Here is a 26,716-nt window from a genome sequence, read left to right as displayed (position 1 = left end):
CAGGTTGCAGCTGCTGCTCAGAAGTCTGTCACTACAGCTGACTGTTGCTGAAATCGTAATTTGAAATCCCATCCACTTCATTACACAGTTCAAGCCATGTACAGGGTGCCAATTGTTATTTAACCTGCATATAACAATGCTGGCTTCCATTCATGGTGTTCCAAGAAGAAAACACGAGTACAGTCCCTCAGACTGGTAATGGTTATACTGTACTACAAGTATGTGTATATTCAATGATGAAAAAGGGTTGCATCTTACTGGAAATTTTGAAGGTAGCTAAAGGGCAACTAAAATAAAACATTTTTATGGGTGACATATGATTTCAGGCGTACCAATGTTATTTTTGTTAAATGTATTTATTTTAATATGTATTAATGAACAGTTGATTTTTCCCTTTAAAAGCCTATGAAACATGCTTTATTACTGCAGACTGATCCTTAATTTCATTGTAATCATGCAAATAGAATGTGACAACAATATTAGTAAAATATTAGCATAAATTGGAAGAAATTAATTGCTTTCAGCCAATCAGATGTAACCGAAGGTCATCATTATCAGTTTGCAGGGTTGGAAAAAACCTCAGGTTTTAAAATAGGATTTTGATAACCTACCGGTAAATCCTTTTCTCCTAGTCCGTAAAGGATGCTGGGGACGACATCAAGACCATGGAGTATAGACGGGGTCCGCAGGAGACATGGGCACTCTAAAGACTTTTCATTGGGTGTGAACTGGCTCCTCCCTCTATGCCCCTCCTCCAGACCTCAGTTGTAGGAACTGTGCCCAGGGAGACTGACATTTCGAGGAAAGGAATTACTTAACTAGAGGTGAGATATCTACCAACTCACACCCTCAACCATGCCGCACACATGGCATTCAACATAACACATGCCAACAGGCATGAACCAAATGCAGCAACATGCTGAAACCAAGATAACACAACTTGTGTAATTCTAATAACTAAACTGCAGGTAAAGTACGCACTGGGATGGGTGCCCAGCATCCTCTACGGACTAGGAGAAAAGGATTTACCGGTAGGTTATCAAAATCCTATTTTCTCATACGTCCTAGAGGATGCTGGGGACGACATCAAGACCATGGGGTCTATACCATAGCTCCAGTACGGGCGGGAGAGTGCGGATGACCCTGCAGCACCGATTGACCAAACTTGAGGTCCTCATCGGCCAAGGTGTCAAACTTGTAGAACTTAGCAAATGTGTTTGACCCTGACCAAGTAGCTGCTCGGCAAGTTGTAATGCCGAGACTCCCAGGGCAGCCGCCCAGGATGAGCCCACCTTCCTAGTGGAGTGGGCCTTTACCGACATCGGTAACAACAATCCAGCCATAGTATGAGCTTGCTGAATCGTATTTCTAATCCAACGTGCAATAGTTTGCTTAGAAGCAGGACAGCCAATCTTGTTGTGATCATACAGGACAAATAGAGTCTCTGTTTTCCGTATACGAGCCGTTCTAGCAACATAGATTTTCAAAGCTCTAACCACATCTAGAGATTTTGAATCAGTGAATGTGTCAGTAACTACTGGCACTACACTAGGTTGGTTTATGTGGAAAGATGAAACCACCTTCGGAAGAAAATGTTGACGAGTCCTCAACTCTGCCCTATCTTCATGGAAGATCAGGTAAGGGCTCTTGTGAGACAAGGCCCCCAATTCAGACACCCGCCTTGCGGATGCCAAAGCCAAGAGCATGACCACTTTCCAAGTGAGAAATTTCAGCTCTATCTTTTGTAGAGGCTCAAACCAATCCGATTGAAGGTACCGCAATACCACGTTAAGGTCCCATGGTGCCACTGGAGGCACGAATGGAGGCTGGATGTGCAGAACCCCTTTCACAAAGGTCTGAACCTCTGGAAGAGAGGCCAATTGTTTCTGGAACCTTCTGAAATCTGGACCTTGATTGATGCCAATCGGAGGCCCGCCTCCACACCATCCTGCAAAAAATGGAGAAAACGTCCTAAGTGAAACTCTTCCGTAGAAGCTTTCTTGGATTCACACCAAGATACATATTTTCTCCAAATACGGTGGTAATGTTTCGACGTTACTCTCTTTCTGGCCTGAATAAGAGTGGGGATGACCTCCTCGGGAATACCCTTCCTGGCTAGGATACGGCGCTCAACAGCCATGCCATCAAACGTAGTCGCGGTAAGTCTTGGTACACACACGGCCCCTGCTGCAGCAGGTCCTCTCGAGGAGGAAGAGGCCGAGGATCTCCTATGAGTAACTGCTGAAGATCTGGGTACTAAGCCCTCCTTGGCCAGTCTGGGGCAATGAATATTGCTCGAACCCTTGTACTTTTGGGATCAGCGGAAGTGGAGGGAAGACATACACTGACGGAAACACCCACTGGGTCACCAGTGCATCCACTGCTACTGCTTGAGGGTCTCTCGACCTGGAACAGTATCTCCGAAACTTCTTGTTGAGACGAGACACCAGCATGTCTATTTGAGGAACTCCCCAAAGACTTGTCACCTCTGCGAAGACTTCTTGGTGGAGGCCCCACTCTCCTGGATGGAGATAGTGTCTGCTGAGGAAGTCTGCTTCCCAGTTGTCTACTCCCGCAATGAATATTGCCAACAGAGCTTGTAGTGCGACTGATGTTACATTGTCCACCTGGATCTGCACGGGACAGTCTTGAAGAAGATGTACCGCTTGTTGAAGGCCGTTGTAAATGGCTCTTAGCTCCAGAACGTTTATGTGAAGGCAGGCTTCCTGTTGTGACCAACGTCCCTGGAAGTTTTCTCCCTGAGAGACTGCTCTCCAGCCTCGGAGACTTGCATCCGTGGTTACCAGGACCCAGTCCTGAATCCCGAACCTGCGTCGCTCTAGTAGGTGAGAGCTGTGTAACCACCACAGGAGCGAAATCCTGGTTTTTGACGACAGGATTATCTTTCTGTGCATGTGTAGGTGTGACCCCGACCACTTGTCCAACAGGTCCCACTGGAATACTCTGGCATGGAACCTGCCAAACTGTATGGCCTCGTAGGCCGCCACCATCTTCCCTAACAACCGAATGCACCGATGGATTGACACACTGGATGGTTTCAATATCTGTTTTACCATTTTATGGATTTCCAGAGCCTTTTCCAGCGGAAGAAATACTCTCTGAACTTCTGTGTCCAGAATCATCCCGAGGAAAGACAACCTTGTCGTCGGTTCCAACTGTGACTTTGGGTAATTTATGATCCACTCGTGTTGGGAAGTATTGACAATATGTTTTGTAACAACTGCTCCCTGGATCTCACCTTTATCAGGAGGTCGTCCAGATAAGGAATTATATGGACTCCTTTCTGACGCAGGAGAACCATCATCTCCGCCATCACCTTGGTGAATACCCTCGGCGCCGTGGAGAGACCGAAAGGTAACGTCTGAAATTGGTAATGGCAATCCTGAACCGTGAATCTCAGATAAGCCTGGTGAGGAGGATAAATGGGAACATGCAGGTAAGCATCCTTTATGTCCACCGACACCAAGTAGTCCCCCTCTTCCAGACTGGCAATCACTGCCCGAAGTGATTCCATCTTGAACTTGAACCTTTTTAGGTAACAATTCAGATCCTTTAGATTTAGGATCGGTCTGACAGAGCCGTCCGGCTTCGGAACCACAAAGAGGCTTGAATAAAAACCCCTCCCTTGTTGTGACTACGGTACCAGGACTATGACCTGGTCTTGACATAATTTTTGGATTGCCGCGGTTACTGCTTCTCTTTCTGACGGAGAAACTGGCAAGGTCGATTTGAAAAATCGGCATGGGGGAACGTCTTGAAACTCCAGCTTGTACCCCTGGGATATTATTTGCAACACCCAGGGATCCAGGCCAGATAGAATCCAATCCTGGCTGAAGAGTCTCAGACATGCCCCCACCCGAGTGGCCTCCCGCAAGGGAGCTCCAGCGTCATGCTGGGAATTTGGCAGAAGTAGGGGTAGACTTCTGCTCTTGGGAACCTGGAGCCGCTGTGGGCTTCTTTCCCCTTCCCCTACCTGCAAAAAAGGGGGAACCTCTCGTCTTTTTGTATTTATTGGGCCGAATGGACTGCATTTGCGGGTGATAGGTCTTTTTTGCTGGTGCAGGCGCAGAAGGCAAAAATGTCGACTTACCTGCGATAGCCGCCGAGATTAACGCATCCAGGCCATCGCCAAATAAGGCCTCACCTTTATATGGGAGAGCCTCCATGTTTCTTTTGGAATCTGCATCCGCGTTCCACTGGCGAATCCACAATGCCCGCCTAGCCGATACTGCCATGGTAGCGGCCTGTGAACTCAAGAGTCCAATATCCTTCATTGCTTCCAGCATGTAGGCGGCAGCGTCCTTGATATTCCCTAACTTAAGGAGTATCTCATCTTTATCAATCGTGTCAATTTCTGATGACACGCTTTCTGACCATTTTTCAATAGCGCGACTCACCCATGCGCAGGCAATAGTGGGCCTTATCAGTGTACCATTGGTAACATAAATGGATTTCAATGTCGTTTCCATTTTGCGGTCTGCCGGCTCTTTAAGAGAAGCCGTGCCAGGAGCAGGGAGAATTACCTTTTTTGTCAACCTAGAAAGTGCACTGTCTAACACAGGGGGTGACTCCCACTTTTTCCTGTCCTCAGCCGGGAAAGGGTAAGCTATGTGAATCCTTTTGGGAATACGAAATCTTTTATCAGGATTCACCCACATCCCTTCAAACAGAGCATTTAGTTTGTGTGAGGGAGGGAACATGACTTTGGACTTCTTTTCCTTACATAAATACGCCTTCTCCTGAGGTACAGGAGTGGTTTCTGTAACCTCCAACACGTCCCTTATAACCACAATCATATATTGCATATTTTTTGCCAATTTATGATCTATCTCTCTGGATTCACTATAACACAAGAGTCAGAATCCGTGTCGGTATCAGTGTTTACAACATTTGCAAATGGTCTCTTATGTGACCCAGAGGGGCCGCCCGCATAAGGAATAACAGCATCCTGAAAAATCACATCTTCCACAGATTTTCTCCAGCATGCAGCCTTAGATTCAGACTTTTCTAATCTACGGTTAATCAGATGCATACTGTCACGTATCTCTTTCACCCATGCAGGCTCTTGGTGTGCCGGTAGCGCCACCACATTACAACTCTGTGTCCCTAAAATGGCTTCCTCCGGGGAGGAACTCCCTGCCTCAGACATGCCTCACACGTGTACAGCACACCAACAGACACACTAGGACTTATTTTGGGGACAGACCCACAGTAAAATCTGTCAGAGACACACAGGATAGGAGCTGCCAGTTCACAACCCCAGCGCCAGTATTCCCTGTGAATACAGAATGTCCACAGCCAAATAGCGCCTTTAAACAGGTATTCACACTATTAAATGCACCACAATCGCTTTGTGCCCCCCTTAATAGCACCCTGTACTTGTCAGACGTGGAGGAGAGGACCAGCGTGTTCTCTGCAGCCTGAGGAGAGAGAGAAAATGGCGATGAGTAGTGTGCTGGCTGCCTGAGGAAGAAGCTCCGCCCCCACAATGGCGCGTCCTTATACTCATATAAACACTGTAATATTTAAACTGGTGGGGGTAGGGCTGTGCCAGCGGCAACTTATGCCCCCTTTTAGCCAGTTTTGAGGTGTTTTTCTTGCTGCCAAGAGCGCCCCCCCTCCTGTAGTGCCTGTGTGTGGGGGCAGCAATGGCGCACTGCGCTCCCGCCAGCCGCGCCGCTCCTCAGCCGTCACTTACTTGATAGAAGATCATTCTTCTTATACTCACCTGTCTTCTGACTTCTGGCTCTTTGAGGGGGTGACGGCGTGCTGTGGGAGTGAGCATCTAGACACGGCTAGCGTTCAGTTCCCTTCAGGAGCTAATGGTGTCCTGTCAGCCAGAAGCAGAGCCATGAAACTCTGAGGAAGTTGGTTCTGCTTCTGCCCCCTCAGTCCCACGAAGCAGGGAGTCTGATGCCAGCAGATCTCCCTGAAAATAAAAAACCTAACATAAGTCTTTTCAGAGAAACTCAGTAGAGCTCCTCAGAGTGCATCCAGTCGACCTGGGCACATTTCTAAAACTGAGGTCTGGAGGAGGGGCAGTTCACACCCAATGAAAAGTCTTTAGAGTGCCCATGTCTCCTGCGGATCCCGTCTATACCCAATGGTCTTGATGTCGTCCCCAGCATCCTCTAGGACGTATGAGAAAAATAAATAAATACATGTTTTAATTTTTATTTTTTAAATTAGGTTTTTTTGTTTAAACCATTTTTTTTTTTGCATTAATGTTTTAATGGAGAAAAAATTAATCCTGCTTAATATATTAAAACTGTGAATCATTGCTATAAATTAGAAACATAAACAAAGTACACTCAACGAAAGATGAAACTGAAAATAGTAATAAGGTAATGTTAAGCATTAGTCCTACTTATTACTTATAATTAAATAAATATGAATAGTAATACAAAAAGAAAAACACACACACACACACACACACACACACACACACACACACACACACACACACACACACACACACACACACGAGGCATTAAAAGCATTAGCACTTGGCATGCCACTGGCATCAAACATTTTGAATAAAAACACAATTTTTAAAATATATTAGGATTTTTTCTAAGAAGTCACAGTGCCGTGCCTGTAGTTACAGCATAATAAGAAAACCAGAGAGTTTTTTTCAGAAAAACATTCGGTTTAAACCAGCCAACCCTGTCAGTTTGTAACTTGCACAAGAGGTATAAAGCACCTGCAAATGAGCAGTCTAAAAAAACAGGCATATATGGGCCATTCCACTGTCACGTATTGGACATTTGTATAAGTTTCAACATATCAATTTTTGTCAATACTTAACATGAGGAAGCTTTAAAGAAAAAAAAAAAGATGGGTGTAAAATCAAAATGCCTTACTAGACGTTTTTTTTATTTTTAGGCACATAAAATGTAGTTGTCATGTACGGGACAAGCCATGTTTACCACTATTTTGTAAAGACACTTCTAATTGATAATTCCCCTCAACTCCAAATTAAGAGCCTGTATTTTAATTTAATAATGGCCCATATGCCCATAGTTAGCATGCGGCGCAATTTATATGACCATACCTTTACTGTACTTTTGACATGTCTACATGCCCTCTCCGACCCCACTGCCTGGACCCCTTTGCACAAGTAGCTACACACAGGAAATGCGTCTAAGTCGGCATGGCTAAAGCAGTGTAAAATTTGTTGGTGCACATATGCAGTAGAAAAAAATAAGAGTTATGGTAAAACTTACCTTAGTTAACTCTTTTTCCGTACTAGTTCCGTTAGAAAAATTGATTCATTATTCATCCCTTATGGATTTAAAAAATGGGGCTAGCCAGCCACTAAACAAATGTTGTTTAGTGGCTCCACATGACCATCTTACAGGCTTACACGCAGGCTGATCTTCCTGTTCCAAGTACAGTTTCTTCTCACTCTACTTGCTCTGTGGGTCCTCCGTGGGCAGCTCGCCCTGGAGCGTCTGGGATCCACAGGATTAACACAAAGGTATGGATGGTAGTGACCAGGATCAAGCACCAAACAGCTAAGCTTGTGAGCCTCCCAGGATGCACTGGGCTCCACAGGAACTTCAGTTTTAGTAACAAGGCCCGACCAGGAGATGGAGAGAAGAATGGTACACACAGAAAATACACTCTCACATAGAGGAGAAGGAAATCAGTGACCCTGAAAGTAACCCACTGAAGCTAGGTGCGTCAGGATGGGCAACCTGTGGATGCCATGCACTTCAAAGAAAGAGTTACCGAAGGTAAGTTTTACCATAACTCTTATTTTCTTCATTGGGGTCCATGGTCTCCACAGGGCTAACACTGGGGATGTCCCCAAGCAGTTGTAATAGGGAGGAAACGCTCTTAAGCTGAAAGGAGGACATTGCAGGCAAAGGTTACATCCTGAGAGACAAACCTATCAAAGGCATAGAACCAAAGAAACGCGTGGGAAGAAGACTACATAGCAGCCTTGCATAGTTGTTCAGCAGACGCTCCAGGGCGTGCTGCCAACGAAGGACCCACAGAGCGAATAGAGTGAGCAGAAACTGTACTTGGAACAGGAAGATCAGCCTGCGTGTAAGCCTGTGAGATGGTCATGTGGAGCCACTAAACAATGTTTGTTTAGTGGCTGGCCAGCCCCATTTTTGATATCTATAAGGGATGAATAATGAATCAGTTTTTCTAATGGAACTAGTATGGTCCACGTAGATTCTGAGAGCACGGATCACATCCAATGAGGCTTCCTCTTTTGAAAGTCCAGGTTCATGAAGGCCGGTACCACAATATGTTCGTTGATATGGAACCTTGGGTAGGTAGCCCTGTGTGGTACAAAGGAATGCCCAGTCCTGGTGAAATACCAAGAAGGGGGAGCGACAGGAGAGTGCTCCCAAGTCAGAGACTCTTCGGGCTGAAGCGATGGCAAGGAGAAAGAGAATCTTAGCGGTCAACCATTTGAGGTGTACAGTCTGCAGTGTTTCAAATGGAGGCCTTTGTATGGCCAGAAGAACCAATGACAAATCTCAAGGAGCCACTGGAGGGACAAATGGAGGTTGTCTCCGGAGTACCCCCTGGAGCAAGGTACGAACATCTGGTAAGGGAGCAAATTTCTTTTGGAACCAGATGGACAAGGCCGAGACCTGAACCTTCAGAGAAGTGATGCGAAGACCCATGGCAAGGCTCGCCTTTAAGAAGGCCAGACGCCAAGGAGAATCTTTGGATCATAGTGGCGATGGGCACACCACTGAAAGTAGGAGTGCCAGATACGGTAATAAATGCAAGCTGATGCTGGTTTGCGAGCTTACAGCATAGCTTGAATTACCACACCAGAAAATGTTTTTTCCCTTAGGATGGATGTCTCAACAGCCACGCCATCACAGACAAGTGAGCTAGGTCCGGATGGAGACAGGGCCCCTTTGTGAACAGATCCGGTCGAAGAGGGGGAGGAAAAGGCTTGTCTATGGAGAGATACTGCAGATCCGTGAACCAATGGCGTCTAGGCCATGCCGGAGCCACAAGTAAGATCGTGCCACCCTCTTCTTTGAATTTGCATAGTAACTCTGGGAAAGAGATACTGGAGGGAAGAGAAAGGCCAGACAAAAGGTCCATGGGACTGTTAGTGCGTCCACTGTTGCAGCTGGATCTTTTTTTCTGGCCCTGTACACTGGTACCTTGTGGTGGTGTCTGGAGGCCATGAGATCCACGTCTAGAAGACCCTATCTGTTTACCAGAAGTTGAAAAATGGCTGGATGTAGAGACCACTCTCCAGGGTGTACACCCTGGCGACTGAGAAAGTCCACTTCCCAGTTGAGGACTACTGGAATTAATATTGTCGAAATGGCTGGAAGATGGAGCTCTGCACAGGCGAGAATCCAAGCTACTTCCTGCATCGCTGCCGCACTGCGAGTGCCTCCCTGTCAATTTATATAAGCCATAGCCATGGCATTGTCTGACTGGATTTTATAAGGGATAGCCCTGTTGAAGGCCCTGAGCCATTTGAAGGGCCTGGTACACTGCCCGAAGTTCCAGCACGTTGATCGGAAGATCTGTTTCTGTCAGAGACCACCGGGAGGGGCCACTAGGGAAGTGCTGACTTCTTGCTGACATCCACCACCGGTTCTCCTGGCCTTTTAAGTGTCCCCAGCGCCAGTCTACATAATGTCCTGGTGGTCTAGTGTGTTTGCAGACCCTTAATGGCGTCACCAGTCTGTCTCCTGGGACTGGCGGCATAGGACTACGAGAAACGCGAGTCCTGCAGTGGGTACCCGCTTTACCTGTGCCCCAATGTGTCTGGTGCAGTTCTTTGTGGGAGCCTCCTGTGCCTCTGCTAGTGAAGGTAGACAGGGTCCCACAGAAATAACAACCCACTCGTAATGTCGTGGGTTCCGGTGGGGTGTGCTGGAGCATCAGCACTGGTGTCCTCTGGATTGCCAAGCGCTGAATGCTCAATAAAAAGTTAAAAGTTACAATTTCAAGTTTGGGCTGCAAGCTGCAGCCCAACTGTTCTAATGGTGACCAGCCCCTGCTGGCACCAAACAAAAACTGAAGTGCAGGAGCATGGGGGCAGGTATGAGGGGAGAGGAGCCCAATGCATCCTGCGAGGCACACAAGCTTAGCTGTTCGGTGCCTGATCCTGGTCTCCACCTTGCACTCCTATGTTGAAAAGTGCAAGTTGCGGGGCAAAAAGCTGCAAAATGAGTTTGTGTCCAACTGCATGAGCCCCATTGTTTCACAATGGAATACTGAGCAAAGTGCACTAAATATGCTACAGACATTCGGATGACTGAGTAAACTCAAACCACATAAACTTAGATTTTGTGTGTTATTTTAAAATCATCAATTTTGCTGCAAATGGTTAAAGGCTCTTGTCTGTGCTCTAGTGTTGAGTGATTAATAAACATAAAAGGAGTGATTGAAGGATACCTTTATACACACGTGAACAGCTATTTTATCATAACTTACAACAAGACAATACAGCCACATAAGAGGAAAAACACATCATATAGTACTAGAATATTTAATCTAGATCTCTTTTATACAACACTCTGTATGACCTCACAGTGCTAAAACATATAGCGTACCTATATTTAGTTTAGACATTTAACCTCCAGAGTCCGTCTCTAATAACCTGCACGTGTTTTACATTCCCATTGCCTTGTATTAATAGCATTCATTTCCCACTAAATATGGGTCTTCTTCTCATAACTTCTCTAAAGAATTGGGAAAGCAGTGGCATAAAAGGACAAAATTGTTTAGGCAGAGGACTTTACTCCTAAATATGGATTATATAACTGTCATGACCAAGGAGATTACAGAAGCTAAAGAATAACCGAACTCATATAGAAAGGTCAAGACATTGTATACGTTTAGGGGGAGATTCAATTAGTTAAAGACAGGGGGAGATGTACTAAGCCTTGAAGAGTGATATTGTGAAGAGTCATAAGTACAAGCCAATCAGCTCCTAACTGTCATGTCACAGGCCGTGTTTGAAAAATTACAGAAGTTGATTGGCTGCTAGTTTATCACTCTCCACTTTATCACTTTTTAAGGCCTAGTACAACTGGCCCTCTATCAGGATCTTGTGTGTTAATACAACACTTTTTATCTAAGCCCTTGCTTGTTTTTGTTTGGACCCCATAGAAGTGCGAGCAATAAAGAGGAAGGATTTAATCCCGTAATTAAACGCAATGTGCGCAGATGGAACTTTGCGCTTCATGCAGTCCCACCCACCAGGGTGCATTAACATAGATAATTTTGTAAAACAGGAGATTCATTTGCAATGTTTTAGATTTTTAGTAATTAGTATACTATTCATGATCCCAGACTGTTATTTTGTTCAAAACCTGCAGTAAAGTCATCTAAATATGCACACTACACCAGGAATAATTTCCACCTTGTGGAAGATTGCCATATTGTCCAACTTGTAGTAAGGCACCGACAGGTGACTGGCTGAAAACTCCAGAAGGTTCATTACAGGAGCTGCCACTCACACTACTTGGGAGAAAACAGTGGGCATGCACAGGAAGAACAAAAATGCAGCATGCACTTACTTAGGAAAGGAGTGGCATATATTAATACAGGGTACAGATGCTTTAATGGGATCCCGTCATGATCCCAATGGTCGGGATCCCAGCAGTCGAAATACCGGCACTGGAATCCCGAAGGAGAGCACAATCTTGTGTCAGCATAACGGCAGCCGAGATCCAGGATGACTGACTCCTGAGCCGCAGAAGAGGTAAGCCATTAGTGGGGTGGGGGGATGTTAGGTTAAGGCTGAGGGGGGAGAGTTAGGCTGCGGGGATGGGGGAGTTATGTTTAAACACCCACGGGGAGAGTTAGGGTTAGACTTGGAGGAGGTTATGTTTAGGCAGCAGGGGGGGTAGGTTTCGGCACCACCAGGGGAGCTTAGGGTTAAGATACGGTAAGGGAGGTATGCCACGGTTGGTATCGTGACCTCCAGCATACTGAACGCTGGCATATCATCCCCAACCCGTTTAGAGACTTCTGTCCTAAAGAAATATTCTACATTTTACATACCAAATATGTACTATACATCTTTCCTAAATACACTGTATAATCCTATAAATCTAAACCAAAACATTAGAAAACAAATTAGATTTTGCTATAATTATGTATGATATAAAAGAAATGCACTCCAGTAAAAATGCCACGACAGGGGATAAAAGAAATAATTACCATGAGCTATTTGATCCCCTGGGGCTATCCAATTAGCCCCGAAGCCAGGAATTAACAAGGATTTTTTTCACCTGCCTCAGCGGGTCAGATAAAAACCCCAGACAACTAGTTATCACGGATTTTGTGTGTTACCGCCCATTAGCACTTAATGTTAACGGGCATTAACAAGGAGACCAGGAGAAATGAAGGTTACAGTAATAGGGTGTTTCCACCAATGACAATGTGAATGAGTTAATGACTCCACTAGACTTACCAACTGCAACATCATTGAAACACTTTCCCAAGTGGCTTCTCGAATGTTGTCACCTCCATCGACCAATCCTTGGTAGCCCTACAATGATTGCCATTTGCAATGAGTTTTATTCAAATTAATAATATCAAACATATAAAGCAAAAACAAAAATCTATTGCCTGTGGCAGTAGCAAGCCATTAGAGAAAGTTGGGATACACACCTCATGTACAAAATAGACTTTGGCACCTGTGTAAATTCCCACTCTTACCACCGCTCGTACAGCTGCATTCATTCCTGGTGATGAATACAACTAGGATTAGCTCGCAGATATAGTCAGCAAAATGCAATACTTGTTAAAAAAACATAAAAAAAAAACAAACAACAAATAATAATAAAGGAAACATTAGAACTGCATAAATATACATATATTATACTGTGTGTATATACAGTGTGTATATATATATATATATATATATATTGTGCCAAAATGTACTATTTTATTAACATTTATTTATATTGCGCCAGCAACTTCGTACGCTACCAATAGATAGACAGAGCAGTAGAATTTTGCTCATCCAGTCTGCCCTAAACACATCTACACACACATCAGTCCCTGCCCCAGTGAAGCTTACAACCTATAGGGCAGATGTATTAAGCCTGGATAAGTGATAAAGCAGTGATAAGTGGAAGGTGATAACGCACCAGCCAATCAGCTCCTAACTGTCAATTTACATACTGGAGCTGATTGGCTGGTGCATTATCACCTTGCACTTCTCACTGCTTTATCACTTCTCCAGGCTTAATACATCTTCCCTATATTCCCTACCACATGTACACACACACACACACACACACACACACACACACACACACACACACACACACACTTACACGCTAGGGTTCATTTTTGTTGGGAGCCAATTAACCTACCACTATATTTGTGGATTGTGGGAGGAAACCAGAGGACCTGGAGGAAACCCACACAAGCATGGGGGAGAATATACAAACTCCACACAGTGCTGTGAGGCAGTAATGCTAACCATTGCACAGTAACTGGTCATATATATATATATACTATTTACAGTCAATAATATATGTGCTAATGTTTTTGAAAGTTTTAGTTTTAAGATATTGGTGGGAAGTAGAGAGGCTTTTCCATAGGCACCAGACTGTAATGTAAGCTTATTAATGTCAACCTATATATTAAATTATGGGCAACATGATGACACTATGGGGGGAATTCAAATGTTTGAAAAGTCAGTTGGGTGTCTTTATTTTCCTATCTAATAGACAGGAAAAAACAGACACCCAACCGACTTTTCAAACAATTGAATATCCCCCTATGACTATCATGGCTGCATCACAGCATTTGGGGTTATGAGTTTGTTCCCACCCAATGCCTTATTTAGGTACATTTTCCCAATATTTGCACAAGTTTCCTCCACCCTATGGCGGTATATAAATAAATGATAATAAAGAATTGATGTTTTTATGCATGATATATATTAATGTTCAGACTATTGTTTGTGTGCACAGATATATGTCCTGCTGAAACATAAGACAGTGAGAATCTGCAAAGTCCTTATCATACACTTGCACGAGCCTGATGGCAGCTATCTACATACATCAGAACCAGACAAAACAAAACAAGTTTTGAAGATTACGGTCACCTTGGAACCCAACAGACCACAACAGTAGGTGTGCATAATCACACTGTACTTACTGATATTTAATACACAAATCATGACTGTACTTTTGACTTGAAATCACTTTGAAGCCCAATTTACAATAATAATGGCAGTTTTCTTTACATCAGCTCAGAGTTTGTTTTACATAAAATACTCCTATTAATCGTGACCAATTGCACACTGCTACTAATCCTACTTCGCACCATTCAGTGTAAAGTATACGTTTTATTGGAGCTTAGCAGTTGGAAAACGAATGTCCACAACAACATTTGGCCAGATGCACCCTTTCAGCAGCAGCGTCCCTGGAGACCGTGGGCCTAAGTCCTGATTGTACGCCATGGACAATGTTCACGCAGTGGAGCATTTATCAGCTGACTGCGCATATGCCGCAAATCCCAATGCGCATGCATCAAGGTGCCACTGCCATCCCGCTCGCAATGAAAATGTCATGGAGAAGGGATTGACAGGAAGTGACCGTTTGGAGGAGCTAAAGGGGAGTGGTTGGAAAATGCAGATGTGTCATGGCCACTGTCAGGTTGTGTATCTGCTGTCAGCTGCGAGCGTACAAACAAAAACATGGCACCACCACCGCTACTGCTGTGTCCAGTCTGCGTAGCCACAGGCCAACCCTTCGATCCAATGTTCCTTGTTTTTGCGCACAGGCTGTAAATGTGTACGCAACTGCGAATGAGTTTGTGATGGCTCTGGTGGGCGCCTCTTTTCATTCCGGGGCGGCAGCTTCTCTTGCTGACATTAGCAGCTCTGTAGCCTGGAGAATCGCAATTGCATTCACGTATACACATGAATTACGCCCAGCATTTTTAGCGAATGAATGTGCAGAATGATTTTTAATATGTATTCTGGCTTTTAGGTCTCAGCATTTCTACAATTACTTTTACTTTGCACAAAGGTAAGACAAAGACAATACAAGATACAGAACAAACACAGGAGTGTGTGGTCACATTCATCCCAATGATATACTGTAAGATATTATCTGCAGAGGTAACCACTCACATCCTCACTGCCTAAGATCATAGGCAACATCCCTGTATGTCTGTACTTTCTGGTTCATACATGACCATCACTTTATAGTGACATTTCCAGGTCATATTATTGCTTCATTCCAGCCTCATCCTATTCTAGACTACGTATATGCTTTTACACCGTATTCATTTTCATTTGCTGCTTGAATGATGGAATAAGCATTGCTCTTTCTATGCTTCGTATAGTAAAATCATACTGTCTGTGCTGTATGCTTCATCTGTAATACCCTGACCGATTATTATTATACAAACATAAATAACTGAGAGCAGTGTTACCTTGTGCATCTCCTCCTGATGTCAGGACAGCGATTGCTTTGCCAACCCCCAGAGTTTGGGCGTCTTGGTGCTTACTTTGTTGCAGCATTGTCTTCTTATCTGTAAAGCAACACAGAATCCTGCATGAAACCAGCTACTGACAGCCTGTCTCCTTCCCAACAGCTTGTGCAGTGAGACAGAGCGTGGAGCACTGCAGTCTTCTATCTCTGGGCATTATAGGGTTACAAGAATGACATCTCTAAGTGTCTCTGCAGGTTACTTTTTATGTAGTGTCAGCCAAACATAATCCTTTACTGGTGCACGGGCCAATCCACTTCTTGTAAGGGGTAAATAAACAAATACAAATCATGGCAGCATGGAAATGGCACTTTTGAACGACTGACTGAATATAAGTTTAGAATATTTATGTAAATTGTATGTGTGTTGGGTGCACAACTTTGAACTGTTTATATAGTTCTTGGATGAAAACAAGCAGAGCTATTTTATGCTGGAGGCAAGATGGTCTGGGACTCAAGGTCGACAGCAATTGGTCGACACCTTAGGTCGACAGCAATTGGTCAACACACCTTAGGTCGACATGGACAAAATGTCGATGTGGAAAAAGGTCGACATGAGTTTCCTATGTTTTTTTGGTGTTGTTTTCTCCGTAATGTGACCGTGAACCCCAATTAGTGCACCGTGTCCCTTGGCATGGCTTGCTTCGCTCGCCATGCTTCGGGCAAGGTGCGTCGCTGTGCTCGGCACAGGTTACCGTTCCCAATTGTAGTCCACGTGCATTGAAAATATGAAAAAGGTCCACATTTTTTTTAAAACTCATGTCGACCCTTTTCCATGTCGACATTGTTCAGGTCGACTTTTTTCAGGTGTCGACCTAAGGCGTGTCGACCAATTGGTGTCAACCTTTTGTCTGGATACCGACGGAGTTACCATTTGGCACACTTTTTATCCCAAGCACGAGTTAGTTAACATAATCTATTGCAGAGCTAAACACTGAATTGCTAGCACACGCTTTTCATGAATATCTGTATTATTTACTTCTGCTACTGGATTCCGGAATCTTTTTCATCTCCTCCACTTAGTGACTGGACAATGTAAAGAGAATGCTTTGCTGTCTTTTCAATATTTTCTGGTCTTTTAGGGTTCAGTATGTTTTGGTGACATGGTTGCACTGATAAAATGTTGACAAAACTGTATGTCTGCGTTGCAGCTGCTTCACTACCCTGGTAGTGGCTCTGGTGATGCAGCGGTGTCCTCTAGGTCCAGCAGTCAGCTGATACTGCAGCAGAGGGTATATACTCAGGTATCAAGAGGGTGGTGGTGCGGGGAGATTGTGAGGTACCGATTACCCGGGCCAGCTTCTTAGGGGTAACAAATTTCCCCTTTACAGTGATGCTGAGGAGAACTTTGTCCATCTTTGCAGTTCTGCTGAGGGGCACATTTGTCCCTCTTTGCAGTGGGGAGCCATCTTGGTGCTCTCACTTTCCATCTCCATGGTGACAGAAGCTCCTGGTCATGGAAGTGACACTGCGGGAGCTCCTGAAAGACTCCTGGTTGCCAGTTCTCCATTTATTGCAACTGATGCTGGTGGTGAGATCTACAGTGCACACACCGTGTCTGTCCGCACACCCTGACCCTTGCCTGACGCCGCATCCCAGGCGCCACCAGCATGGAAAGTGAAATTTGACTCATCAGATATGATGGTACAATAGCAGAGAAAATGTGAAGTGTGTAATGCAGCCATGTTGTTTAAAAAAACAACACCATTTTACTGTTGTTTACATATGTATGTGGCATTTAGATGGTAACACTGGGCCTTATTCATATTTGTAATCAAATCCAATGGTTTCCGTACAAATACGATGTTTGGGGGTCTGCGCAGGTGCAAGACCCATTCTGCGCTGTCTCTGCAGCCCCCCATCAGCTGCAGCATGACTAACATGCTGCGGCATTTAGGAGCGGAGTGGGGGCAGCACCTGACACCGTTCTGTGTTGTCTGATGCAGACTCCTTGGATCCCAGTGTCCAGATACTATGGCCAGCCATACTAAGCTGCCTATAACCATTGTGAATTGCGAGACGCAGCACTCGGATCCTGGCTAATGCAAAAAGGAGGCGTCTGTCTCCTACAGAGTTGTCATTAGGCGGAAGTGTACAGCCGCTTCCTTGTGGATGCGCAATTCCATACACACATGAATCATGCCCACTATGCAATACATGAAAATATTTTTTCTTCTCAATGAAATGTAATTTATCAGTTGTTGTCGAGCACAGTATGTGCAAATGTATTGTAGCATGCTCCTTATGGGATGTAGTTGCTTTACCGGTGGGCGGGATCCCGACGGTCAGGATACTGACGCGAGAATCCTGACCGCTTACAATGCCGGCAGCCAGAATGCCAGCAAACAGGGACTATTCCCGTTGCGCAGCGTGGTGAGCGCAGTGTCTTGGTTATTTGTTAACTTCATGTAAAAAACAAAAAAACACTGCTTCATAGCTGTGTATTTACTTTGTATTTCCCTTTGTGTATTGCTCCTGGAGAACTTGAGTGATGGCCTCACAGGTCTCAGGCATGATCTCTCCCATGGCATGAGAAGATATAGCTGTACTGCACCTCAGATCAACCAGTGTCCTTCAAGCAGCTAAAAATCATAATGCAGCCACAAGTCTCTGCTCTGCAGAAATGGGTCTCCAAAAATAGGTGTCCTGCTTTCTATGAGTGGGGTGACCAGTTGCAGAAGCTCCTGGTAGGTAGAGCTAGCCATATGCAGAGAATCCTGAAGTCCTCAGGATTGTTTTCTCATATCTCCTGTACCAATGTCATATGGGAATAGGTGTCCTGCTTTCTATGAGTGGGGTGACCAGTTGCAGAAGCTCCTGGTAGGTAGAGCTAGCCATATGCAGAGAATCCTGAAGTTCTCAGGATTGTTTTCTCATATCTCCTGTACCAATGTCATATGGGAATAGGTGTCTCGCCTCAGCAGCCAATCTTTGGTCCAGCAACTACGCTTCTCTTTTATTTCTGATTGCTTGCAGCGCTGTCACCATCGCAACAAAACTCCAAACAAAAGCTTTTTTTCAGTTCAAAATTATGATGGAGGAGTTAATAGAACATACTGTATTCTACACTCAACACTACTGTAGAAAATGGCAATGTGAAGCTTCCGGTTCTCTTCCTGTACGCTTCCGCGTGTAATCCAGCCCTTTCCCTGAACATTATGCTAACTGTGTTTACAGCTCGCATCAGCATAGACTGAAATCTTTATGGTGTTACAATCTTTTTCTGATATTTTAGACAGATGAGTTTCGGGTATCACATGTTACATTGTATAGGTGTGTAAGTGCAAATTGGCACTTTCATCAGGACTTCCGAACATAAGTGAATAGGCAGTAAAATCGCATCAAATTTAGGATTGTCTATTGTGTTTCTTGCTTAATACACATACCCTTAAAAAAGTAAAATGTGTTCAATCTTTCCTTTTTTTCTCCACTTGGTGATACCACATTAAATCCTGTTACCTTTGGTATATATGGCGATCTGCTGTCAGACTAAAACCACTACAATGCAATTGTGCCTCCCTGACAACTGTATATGAACAAATACTGCACTAACGGTAACATGCAGTCAGGGGCGTAGCCAGAACTTTGTGGGCCCCATAGCAACATTATGAAGGGGCCCGTGTCCCAATGCTTCTAGACAGACACCTCTCTGCAGCAGGTGTTAATTTTATACCCCATAGTAGTGCCCTAGTTCATTTATGAACCATAGTCATGCTCTATCTAGTTCACTTTACAGTATGTTACATTGTAGGGCTGCCATTACACAACACAGTTCCCCCAAATGACATTACGGCATGCAGGGTCCCCAGATCATATTATGCCACATCACAGTGTTGTCCCCAGTTAATATTATGCCACATTACAGTGCTCCAGTACATATTATGTAATATAATAATGACCTCCAGGGTCATACCTAGATATATTGTAGACCACAAGGCCTATGTACCATCCAGTGGTGAAAACTGTAATTTTGACAGTAAGTTTGGCCCCTCTCAACTCAGGGTCCCATAGTAGCTGTACTCCTTGCACCTATGCTAGCTACGCCCTTGTATATAACACATGTAACTGTGACAGGAAGGTGGGCCGCTCTCAGCTCAGAGCCCCATAGCAGCTGCACTGCCTGCACCTATGGTAGCTACACCTTTGCAAGCAGTAGCAAAATATGGTTCTAGATGGGTGTAGTATGGTATGCCGGTGGTCGGGCTCCCGGCGACCAGCATACAGGCGCCGGGAGCCCGACCGCCGGCATACTGACAGTGTGGCGAGCGCAAATGAGCCCCTTGCGGGCTCGCTGCGCTCGCCACGCTGTGGGCACGGTGGCGCGCTACGCGCGCCACGCTATTTTATTCTCCCTCCAGGGAGGTCGTGGACCCCCACGAGGGAGAATAAGTGTCGTATGCCGGCTGTCGGGATTCCGGCGCCAGTATACTGTGCGCCGGGATCCCGACAGCCGGCATACTGAAGATCACCCTTCTAGATTACTGATTCACATCTCACTGATGAGGACATAGCACCATACCTAATCCCAATGACAATCAGTTTCTTTTCCTGTAACATACCAAAAGTTCAAAATTAGTAACTATAAAAAGTAATAATCTTACTTGTCTGTGACATACTGGCGTTCTCTGTGGTGATGTCCTGCTCTTTCAGGCTATCTTTGGGTAAAAGAAAACAGGTTTATCACATATGCATTTGCTCACTGAGATAAACTTAACAGCAAAAAACCCAACACACTCCCTTTTTTGAATGTTTGCCAAATCTGATGCTAATTCTGCTAACAATTTTGTGTACTACTGTAGTATTTCTCGTCTGTATTTTTTTTCTATAGAAAAGCTCCTTAAGATACTGATAGACATACTAGATACATCAGACATAAGAAACATGTTGCACAGAAGTATTTTGCTTAATTATCTACTAAATAAGGATTTATGTCCAGGCTCTTGGATGACAGGAGTCAGAGAAAAGAAGCACAGTGTTTAGTAAACGGGTCAGGTACAACAGAAGTAGCAGCCAAACAGTTTGATACACTTGCCAAGTGACTCGCTGATGAACAGGACTGTGACATGACATTAGAGGCACCAGGACATATTTTTGAATTTGAACAAATGCGGAATCCTTTCACTAACGCTTCTGCGCTCTTTACATATTAGATGTTTACAGGAGATGTGGATGCAATCTATAATTTTGTATTGAAAGTCCTTCCCTGGTGTACATTCATGCATATAAATGGGGTTGGAGCTGAAATGTCAGCAATCGGAATGCCAGCGGTCAGAATACCGATAGCTGCATCCCGATGATTAGAATCCCGTAGCCTAACCCTCCCTGAGGATGCGTAAACCTAACCTCCTCCCGCAGCCTTAACCTAACCTTATTACAAATAACAAAAAAATATTTAAATTCAATTTAAAGTTACAATATTAACCATTAAAACCTAGTACAATGTCAAAACTATGACACATCTGTAGGTACAGATGTGTCCATCCGTAAGCTGGGTACACAGTGGGCGATTATTAACAATATAGATGATAACGACATTTCTGAACGATATCGTTCAGTGTGTATGCACTATTGTTTCAAGGATGCGCGCTCCCAGGGGTTGTTGATGAGGTCTTCTGTCATCTGTACATGCAGGACAATTTTGAGTATATCATCTGAAACTGCATGTATCGAAGCGGTGGCAGGATGATGCCACTAAACAATATCATATTGTTTGCCCGAGAGTGCAAGGGCAAACACTGGCGATATTGCTCATGGAGCATATCGTCTAGTGTGTACCCAGCTTTACTGTCGCTTCAGCTGCGCCAAATAGCACCTCTCCGTGTGCCAGGTCCCATCCGAGTCACACCAAACGTTATTTTTGATCAAAATGTACATCCATATCCCCTAAGTGTTTACATGCTAAAACAGGTAATTTTCACAGAGAAAAAACGGGCTTTAATTGGATAGCCCAATAATGACCATTAGCCAAAAATCACGATAAAATTATTTTTTTTCTGTTCAAAAAATTACCACGGCTAATGGGAACAGCCTCCATAGAAGTGGCAGAACTACAATGCTAGTGTACACTGATTAATTAGGTGTGTGACACTTGTGCATCTGTGTGCAACTGAGCCTGAATCGGAGTATAAAGGGCTCCAATGAGAGTGGCCGCTGCTTTTCCTCATGAGAAGTTCCGCTGTGCTGCATCTGCGATGTAGGTGTGTAATACTAATTCCTGTGCAGTTACAGTTGCATGCTAGTGTCTCTGGTACACTATGAGTGGCTTTTTGCTGCATCTGAGATGCGACTAAGATACACAATGTAAAAACAAAGTATGCTACTCCAATCAGGGTGTCTCTGTCGTGCCGGGTGTCTTGTGTCATATGATGTAAGGACAACCATATGGCGTATGGACACATCTGTAATATGCATATACTTTCAAACTGTCACAAATCACACGGAGTTAGCCGTAAAGTGTCAAAGCAGCTTTCAATGATAAGAAAAAAAATATTTTAACACTGTGATTATTGCTACAATAAAATGTTATATCATGACATGGGTGTAAATAAAAATATAAATGAAATAAGGATCTCACACTGCAAAAAATATTTCAAGACAGTGAAATTAGAAATTGTGCATAAAAGTATTCAAACATAAGACATTCACTCTGAGATAGAAAAACCTTAGCACTAAAACAATGGTATAGTGTACTGTAAATACACATTATCACGCTGTACCTTCTTATGCTCAATATTTAGTAATAATTAAATATTATTATTTGAATGTTAAAGGGAAAGTGGAAGTAACATGTACTAACCAGTATGACCTTTGTTTCTTTTGTTAAGCTGGAAAACAGTGATACAAATGAAGATCCCGACTGAGACAGTCACTGAAATAAGAAGTTTGATTAAAACCTTATCAAGTTCAATAGCAGCACTCATATCCCAAGGCTGCAGCCATTGGTTCATTGATATTTATAGATAGGATTCTACAGCCGGCAGCAGCTGCTCACCAAACCCCTCCTTCTGGTGGAATACTGGGACATGATTTGAATGCCTTGCACAGCCAAAATAAGCCCAGCATAGAGTGCTTTACTGCAGAGCGGCCATCAACGTGATAGAGCACTTTCTATCACTATAGTCATGCAGAGCCACGTGTCAATATTTTAAATCATTGTATAAATATTTGGACATATTGGGCAGGATTCAAATGTTTTATTGTCCCCGATCTCCCGTCTAAAGTGACGGGAGATCGCGGGGCGATATTCTAATAACCCCCGTTATCGCGCTGATCGCGCCCATAAGAGACGGGTTTAGCTGCGTAAAAAACAGCTAAACCTGACTAAAGACATGGGCGCAATCGTGAAAAGTCCCATTTGGGCGTCCAAACGGGTCACTTTTCGCACATCTCAGCTCACCACCCCTGGGGGTGGTGAGCTGAAATGCTGATATCGCACCCATCGGCAGCAACATTTGAATACTGCCGGCGGGCAGGTGCGATGGGGGCGGGACAGAAGATTTGAATCCCGCCCACTATTGGTGATATAGAAGATATGAAAAGGAAGTAAAAATATACCCACAGGTACAGATGTGTCCTCCTACATCAAGCATCAGTACGCCATGCAGAGCTAGATGCCTGTCGTGAATAAGATGACAGGTTCCGTGCGACTCCGCTAGCATCTTGCATCTTTTTTTGGGGTGAAAATAAAGATATACCGTACCAGGGTTGCATATAAAATTTATCGGCACAGTCTTCTGGTGCGTCACTCACACCGCGTTACGACTATGACACATTTTTGGCAAGAAAAAGACACCCAACGCTAGTGGGACCTGAGGTACGAGTGCCCATCTGTATGAAGAGGAAATAATTATAGGGGAAACTTCCACAGATACATCTGTGAGATGGCTTCTTCCTTATAAAAAAGTGACACGTTAAGATAACTGTCCTGATCTCCTCTCACTTTTATGATAATGTAAGACATAGGGGGGTATTCAAATATTGCAGTTTTTTCGACCAGTCGAAAAAAAATGCACTTTTTGCCCATTTTTAGGTCGAATTTACATTCAACTTATTCAATGCCCATGCCATTTTTCCGACTGGTCGAAAAATCCTGCACTGAAAAAAACCACATGTATCGGCAAATTGGCCGCTGATACACGTTTTGCCGAATTTGCGGGCGTTTTTGCCACTGTTTGGCGCAATCTTCACCCATGCTGATTTGAAAAAAAAGTGAAACAGCATGGGCGAAAATGGATTAAAAAACGGGCAAAAAAACCCCTCCCGCAATTGAATACCCTGTGTCGAATTAGTGCCGTTTTTTCGACCAGTGGAAAAAAACGTCACTTAATTGAATACCCCCCCAATAAATGAGAATTAGGTTTACTATAGTGCAGCCATCACGGAGGAGGAGGCGGTATGGCTGGTTAATTGGAGTGCCTCTATACACAATATATATATATATATATATATATATATATATATATATATATATAGAGGCAATCTTTATTCACAGCCTGATGTTGGAGGAATGACACACGGGTGGATTGGATAGGTTTGACAATCATTCAATATCATACAATGAACAGTAATCACCCCAACCAGTTAAACAAGGCCCCAAACCTAGTATATATATATCTCTTTATTACAGGAGTGGCTAAAGATGAAAGTTATATATTAGATGAAGCGCTACTAATAATACCACGATCAACCACGGACAAAACAGATCTCCAATATGAAACCCTATTGTAGTAATGTATCAGTAAACATACTGTTCTGTACAGTCCTCCTGGTCACACAGCTGCATATTAGTTCATTGGAGACATATGTATGTAAGCTAGCAGGGAGATAAAGTATAGAGAGAAAGCACCAAACAATCACCTCCTAACTGTCAGGTTACCAGCTGTGTTTGAAAATGGCAGTTAGTAGATGACTGGTTGGTACTTTAAGCGGGATGTACTAAAGGGCCCCATACGCTAGTGCGATTTTGCTTGTTTTCATGCAATTGAGACGAATTGCTGAGCCGGCTTGCATGAAAAGTGTCACATTGCATGTCCTTTTCGTGCGATTGTGATACAATGCGCGTTCCCGTGTGTCTCCCATCACAATCGCAGATCACACGTGCTGCACGTTAGATTTATCTCAATTGCATGGAAATAGGTTCAATAACATTAGATTGCATGAAATAAATCACATGTAAAAATACACTCAAGTATGAAATCGCAATCGCTGGCCTCCCGGGAAGCTCCCGGCCAGATGGCAGGAAAATTGCATGCAAGTCATTGCTGAGATACATCTCCCTAGTGTATGGGGCCCTTAAGCATCGCTTCCGTGATGCGATACATCCTGCCACTTATCACGTACATCATTACCAGGTATGTACATAGAAATGCGATTATCATCGCAAAGGACAGCTCTCCTGATAAGAGCTGTCTTTTGCAATAGGAGGACTCCTGGGTTTAGGACCTGGGAGCCCTTCTGTGAATGCGCACTGTGATGTGGCGGCAACCGGGGGGGTTGCTGGGAGGGATGCAAATGGAAAGAAGCCCATAGACTTCTAAAGGGTAACACCACCCAAAGATGGCGTTACCCACAGTCTCCAAGCTCTGGAAAGCATCACATTATGGATCTTGGTACATATGGAAATGGGGTAAAAACTCAGAAAATATGATAAGTGTATGCCCCTTGTTTAGCGGACACCCATGCATACCGACATGCAGCATTCGCTGTGCAACTTCATTTTCAGCAACTCACACTTTGGGGACTACTGGGTCTAAAATAACCAAATGTACTTTGTATATCTTTGCATGTAGGTAGCTGCTGACAAATAAACCAAGGTGCATAAGAGGATTATAGCCAGCTCCTGCTCAGTGTGTGCCAAGACAAACATGCCAAGTCTGCATCTGCGTGTCACCTTATATACACCTCCTGTAAGCGCTATAGCTTTAACTGTCATTTTCTCATAACATGTTTGATGCTCCTATACAGTATAGTGTGACATTTCCTCTGTATTTTAACAAAAATAAAATAAACTCATCATAAACTTTTGACATTTGTAAAGATCAGCTGTGGTCTATATTAGCCAGTGTTATTTGCCACTAGCAAGTGTCATAATATTATTATTATTTTTATTATTAAGAATAATAAGGAGGAGGAGGAGACGCTGAGGAGATGCTGCATTGACTGGAACTGGAAGTGGCGATTAGCGAGCATGCATACATGCATGTGCACACATGGGACAGCGCAGGGTGGAGCTGGCGAGGCGGCTGCAGGGTGCCGAGAGCACCCTGGGAACAGGGGAGCAAGGCACCGGACGGAGGGGCTGGGTGGCGTAACCGAACGGGAAGCAGGCATTCCGCACTTCCCACAGCCTGAGCCACAGCAACTACTAGCAACTGCTAGTCGGAAAGTGGAAAAGGGGGCTGCCTGTGATAAAGATGGAAGCCATATTTGTTCATAAGACTCCATTTGTAATTGACATCTGATAATCTGTTTCTAATTGTTTTAGCTTAGTGCTGATACAGGAAAAAGTACCAGACATTGGTCTTTGTTTGAACCCATATTGTGAAGTTATGACCTTTAGCTAAGATATATTTTAAGGTAATTTCCTATCAGAAATATAATGTCAGCAGCTAGACATTTAAGCTTCAAAGGGTATTTATCAGTTTGCGGTATAGCAGGTGTGAAAACATAACCAGACATATGTAGGTTACAATCTTAGCAAAAACCCCCAGTTATTCCACTTAAAAGCACATATAGAAATGTTAGGCGAAAATATTACGTATAAGATAGGAGTTTATTAACCAATAGGATTAGACAGTATGTTAACCAATAGAATTAAAGAGGTCATTAACCAATAGGATTAAGCTTTGTGTAAGGAAATTACGACGCTGTATGCAAATATGTATTCCTTTATAATATGCTGTTTCCAGGAAATAAAATCTGCTTCTGCTATTTCCTACTTCACTCTCTTTATTTAACTGGTAACTGCTGCAGCCATGAATGAACCTGATTGATGCTGACCGATTGAGTGCGTGCTTGAACTTGGATCAGCGAGGGGTGCCCTGTCCTGGGGCTACCTTTATCAATTTGGAGGTTTCCAGCGAGATCCTCATCACCTGTTGAACAACGGACGGCTGGGTGGATGGTTACTGGACTAAGACTTACAAAAGCCATGCGCATGGTATGTAGAGATATTTTATCTCCAGACTGTCATTCCTTTAACTATCCATCTGTTCCATTGCCAGACAGAA

The 26,716-nt window shown here is 44.0% G+C and overlaps 1 protein-coding gene across 3 annotated transcripts in view; it reads right to left on the bottom strand.

Annotated features, from left to right (window-relative positions):
• Positions 1 to 26,716, bottom strand: part of LOC135009056 (ATP-dependent 6-phosphofructokinase, muscle type) — a 237,126-nt gene that overhangs the window by 73,547 nt on the left and 136,863 nt on the right. The window contains exons 1-5 of one of the 3 annotated variants that reach the window (XM_063952246.1): positions 22,285 to 22,425; positions 20,090 to 20,143; positions 15,433 to 15,531; positions 12,646 to 12,719; positions 12,446 to 12,523 (exon numbers count right to left, since the gene is read on the bottom strand). In XM_063952246.1, coding sequence (XP_063808316.1) covers positions 12,446 to 12,523; positions 12,646 to 12,719; positions 15,433 to 15,531; positions 20,090 to 20,143; positions 22,285 to 22,408 — 429 coding nt within the window. In that variant the 5' untranslated portion in view covers positions 22,409 to 22,425. Of the gene's footprint in view, positions 1 to 12,445; positions 12,524 to 12,645; positions 12,720 to 15,432; positions 15,532 to 20,089; positions 20,144 to 22,284; positions 22,426 to 26,716 lie in introns of those variants that run through there. The other 2 variants (XM_063952248.1, XM_063952247.1) reach the window with 2 other exon arrangements.

Source organism: Pseudophryne corroboree, chromosome 2 (genome assembly GCF_028390025.1).
Source record: "Pseudophryne corroboree isolate aPseCor3 chromosome 2, aPseCor3.hap2, whole genome shotgun sequence".
NCBI classification, from domain to species: domain Eukaryota; kingdom Metazoa; phylum Chordata; class Amphibia; order Anura; family Myobatrachidae; genus Pseudophryne; species Pseudophryne corroboree.
Note: the sequence above shows the minus strand (reverse complement) of the source record. Positions and strands in the feature narration are given on the sequence as shown.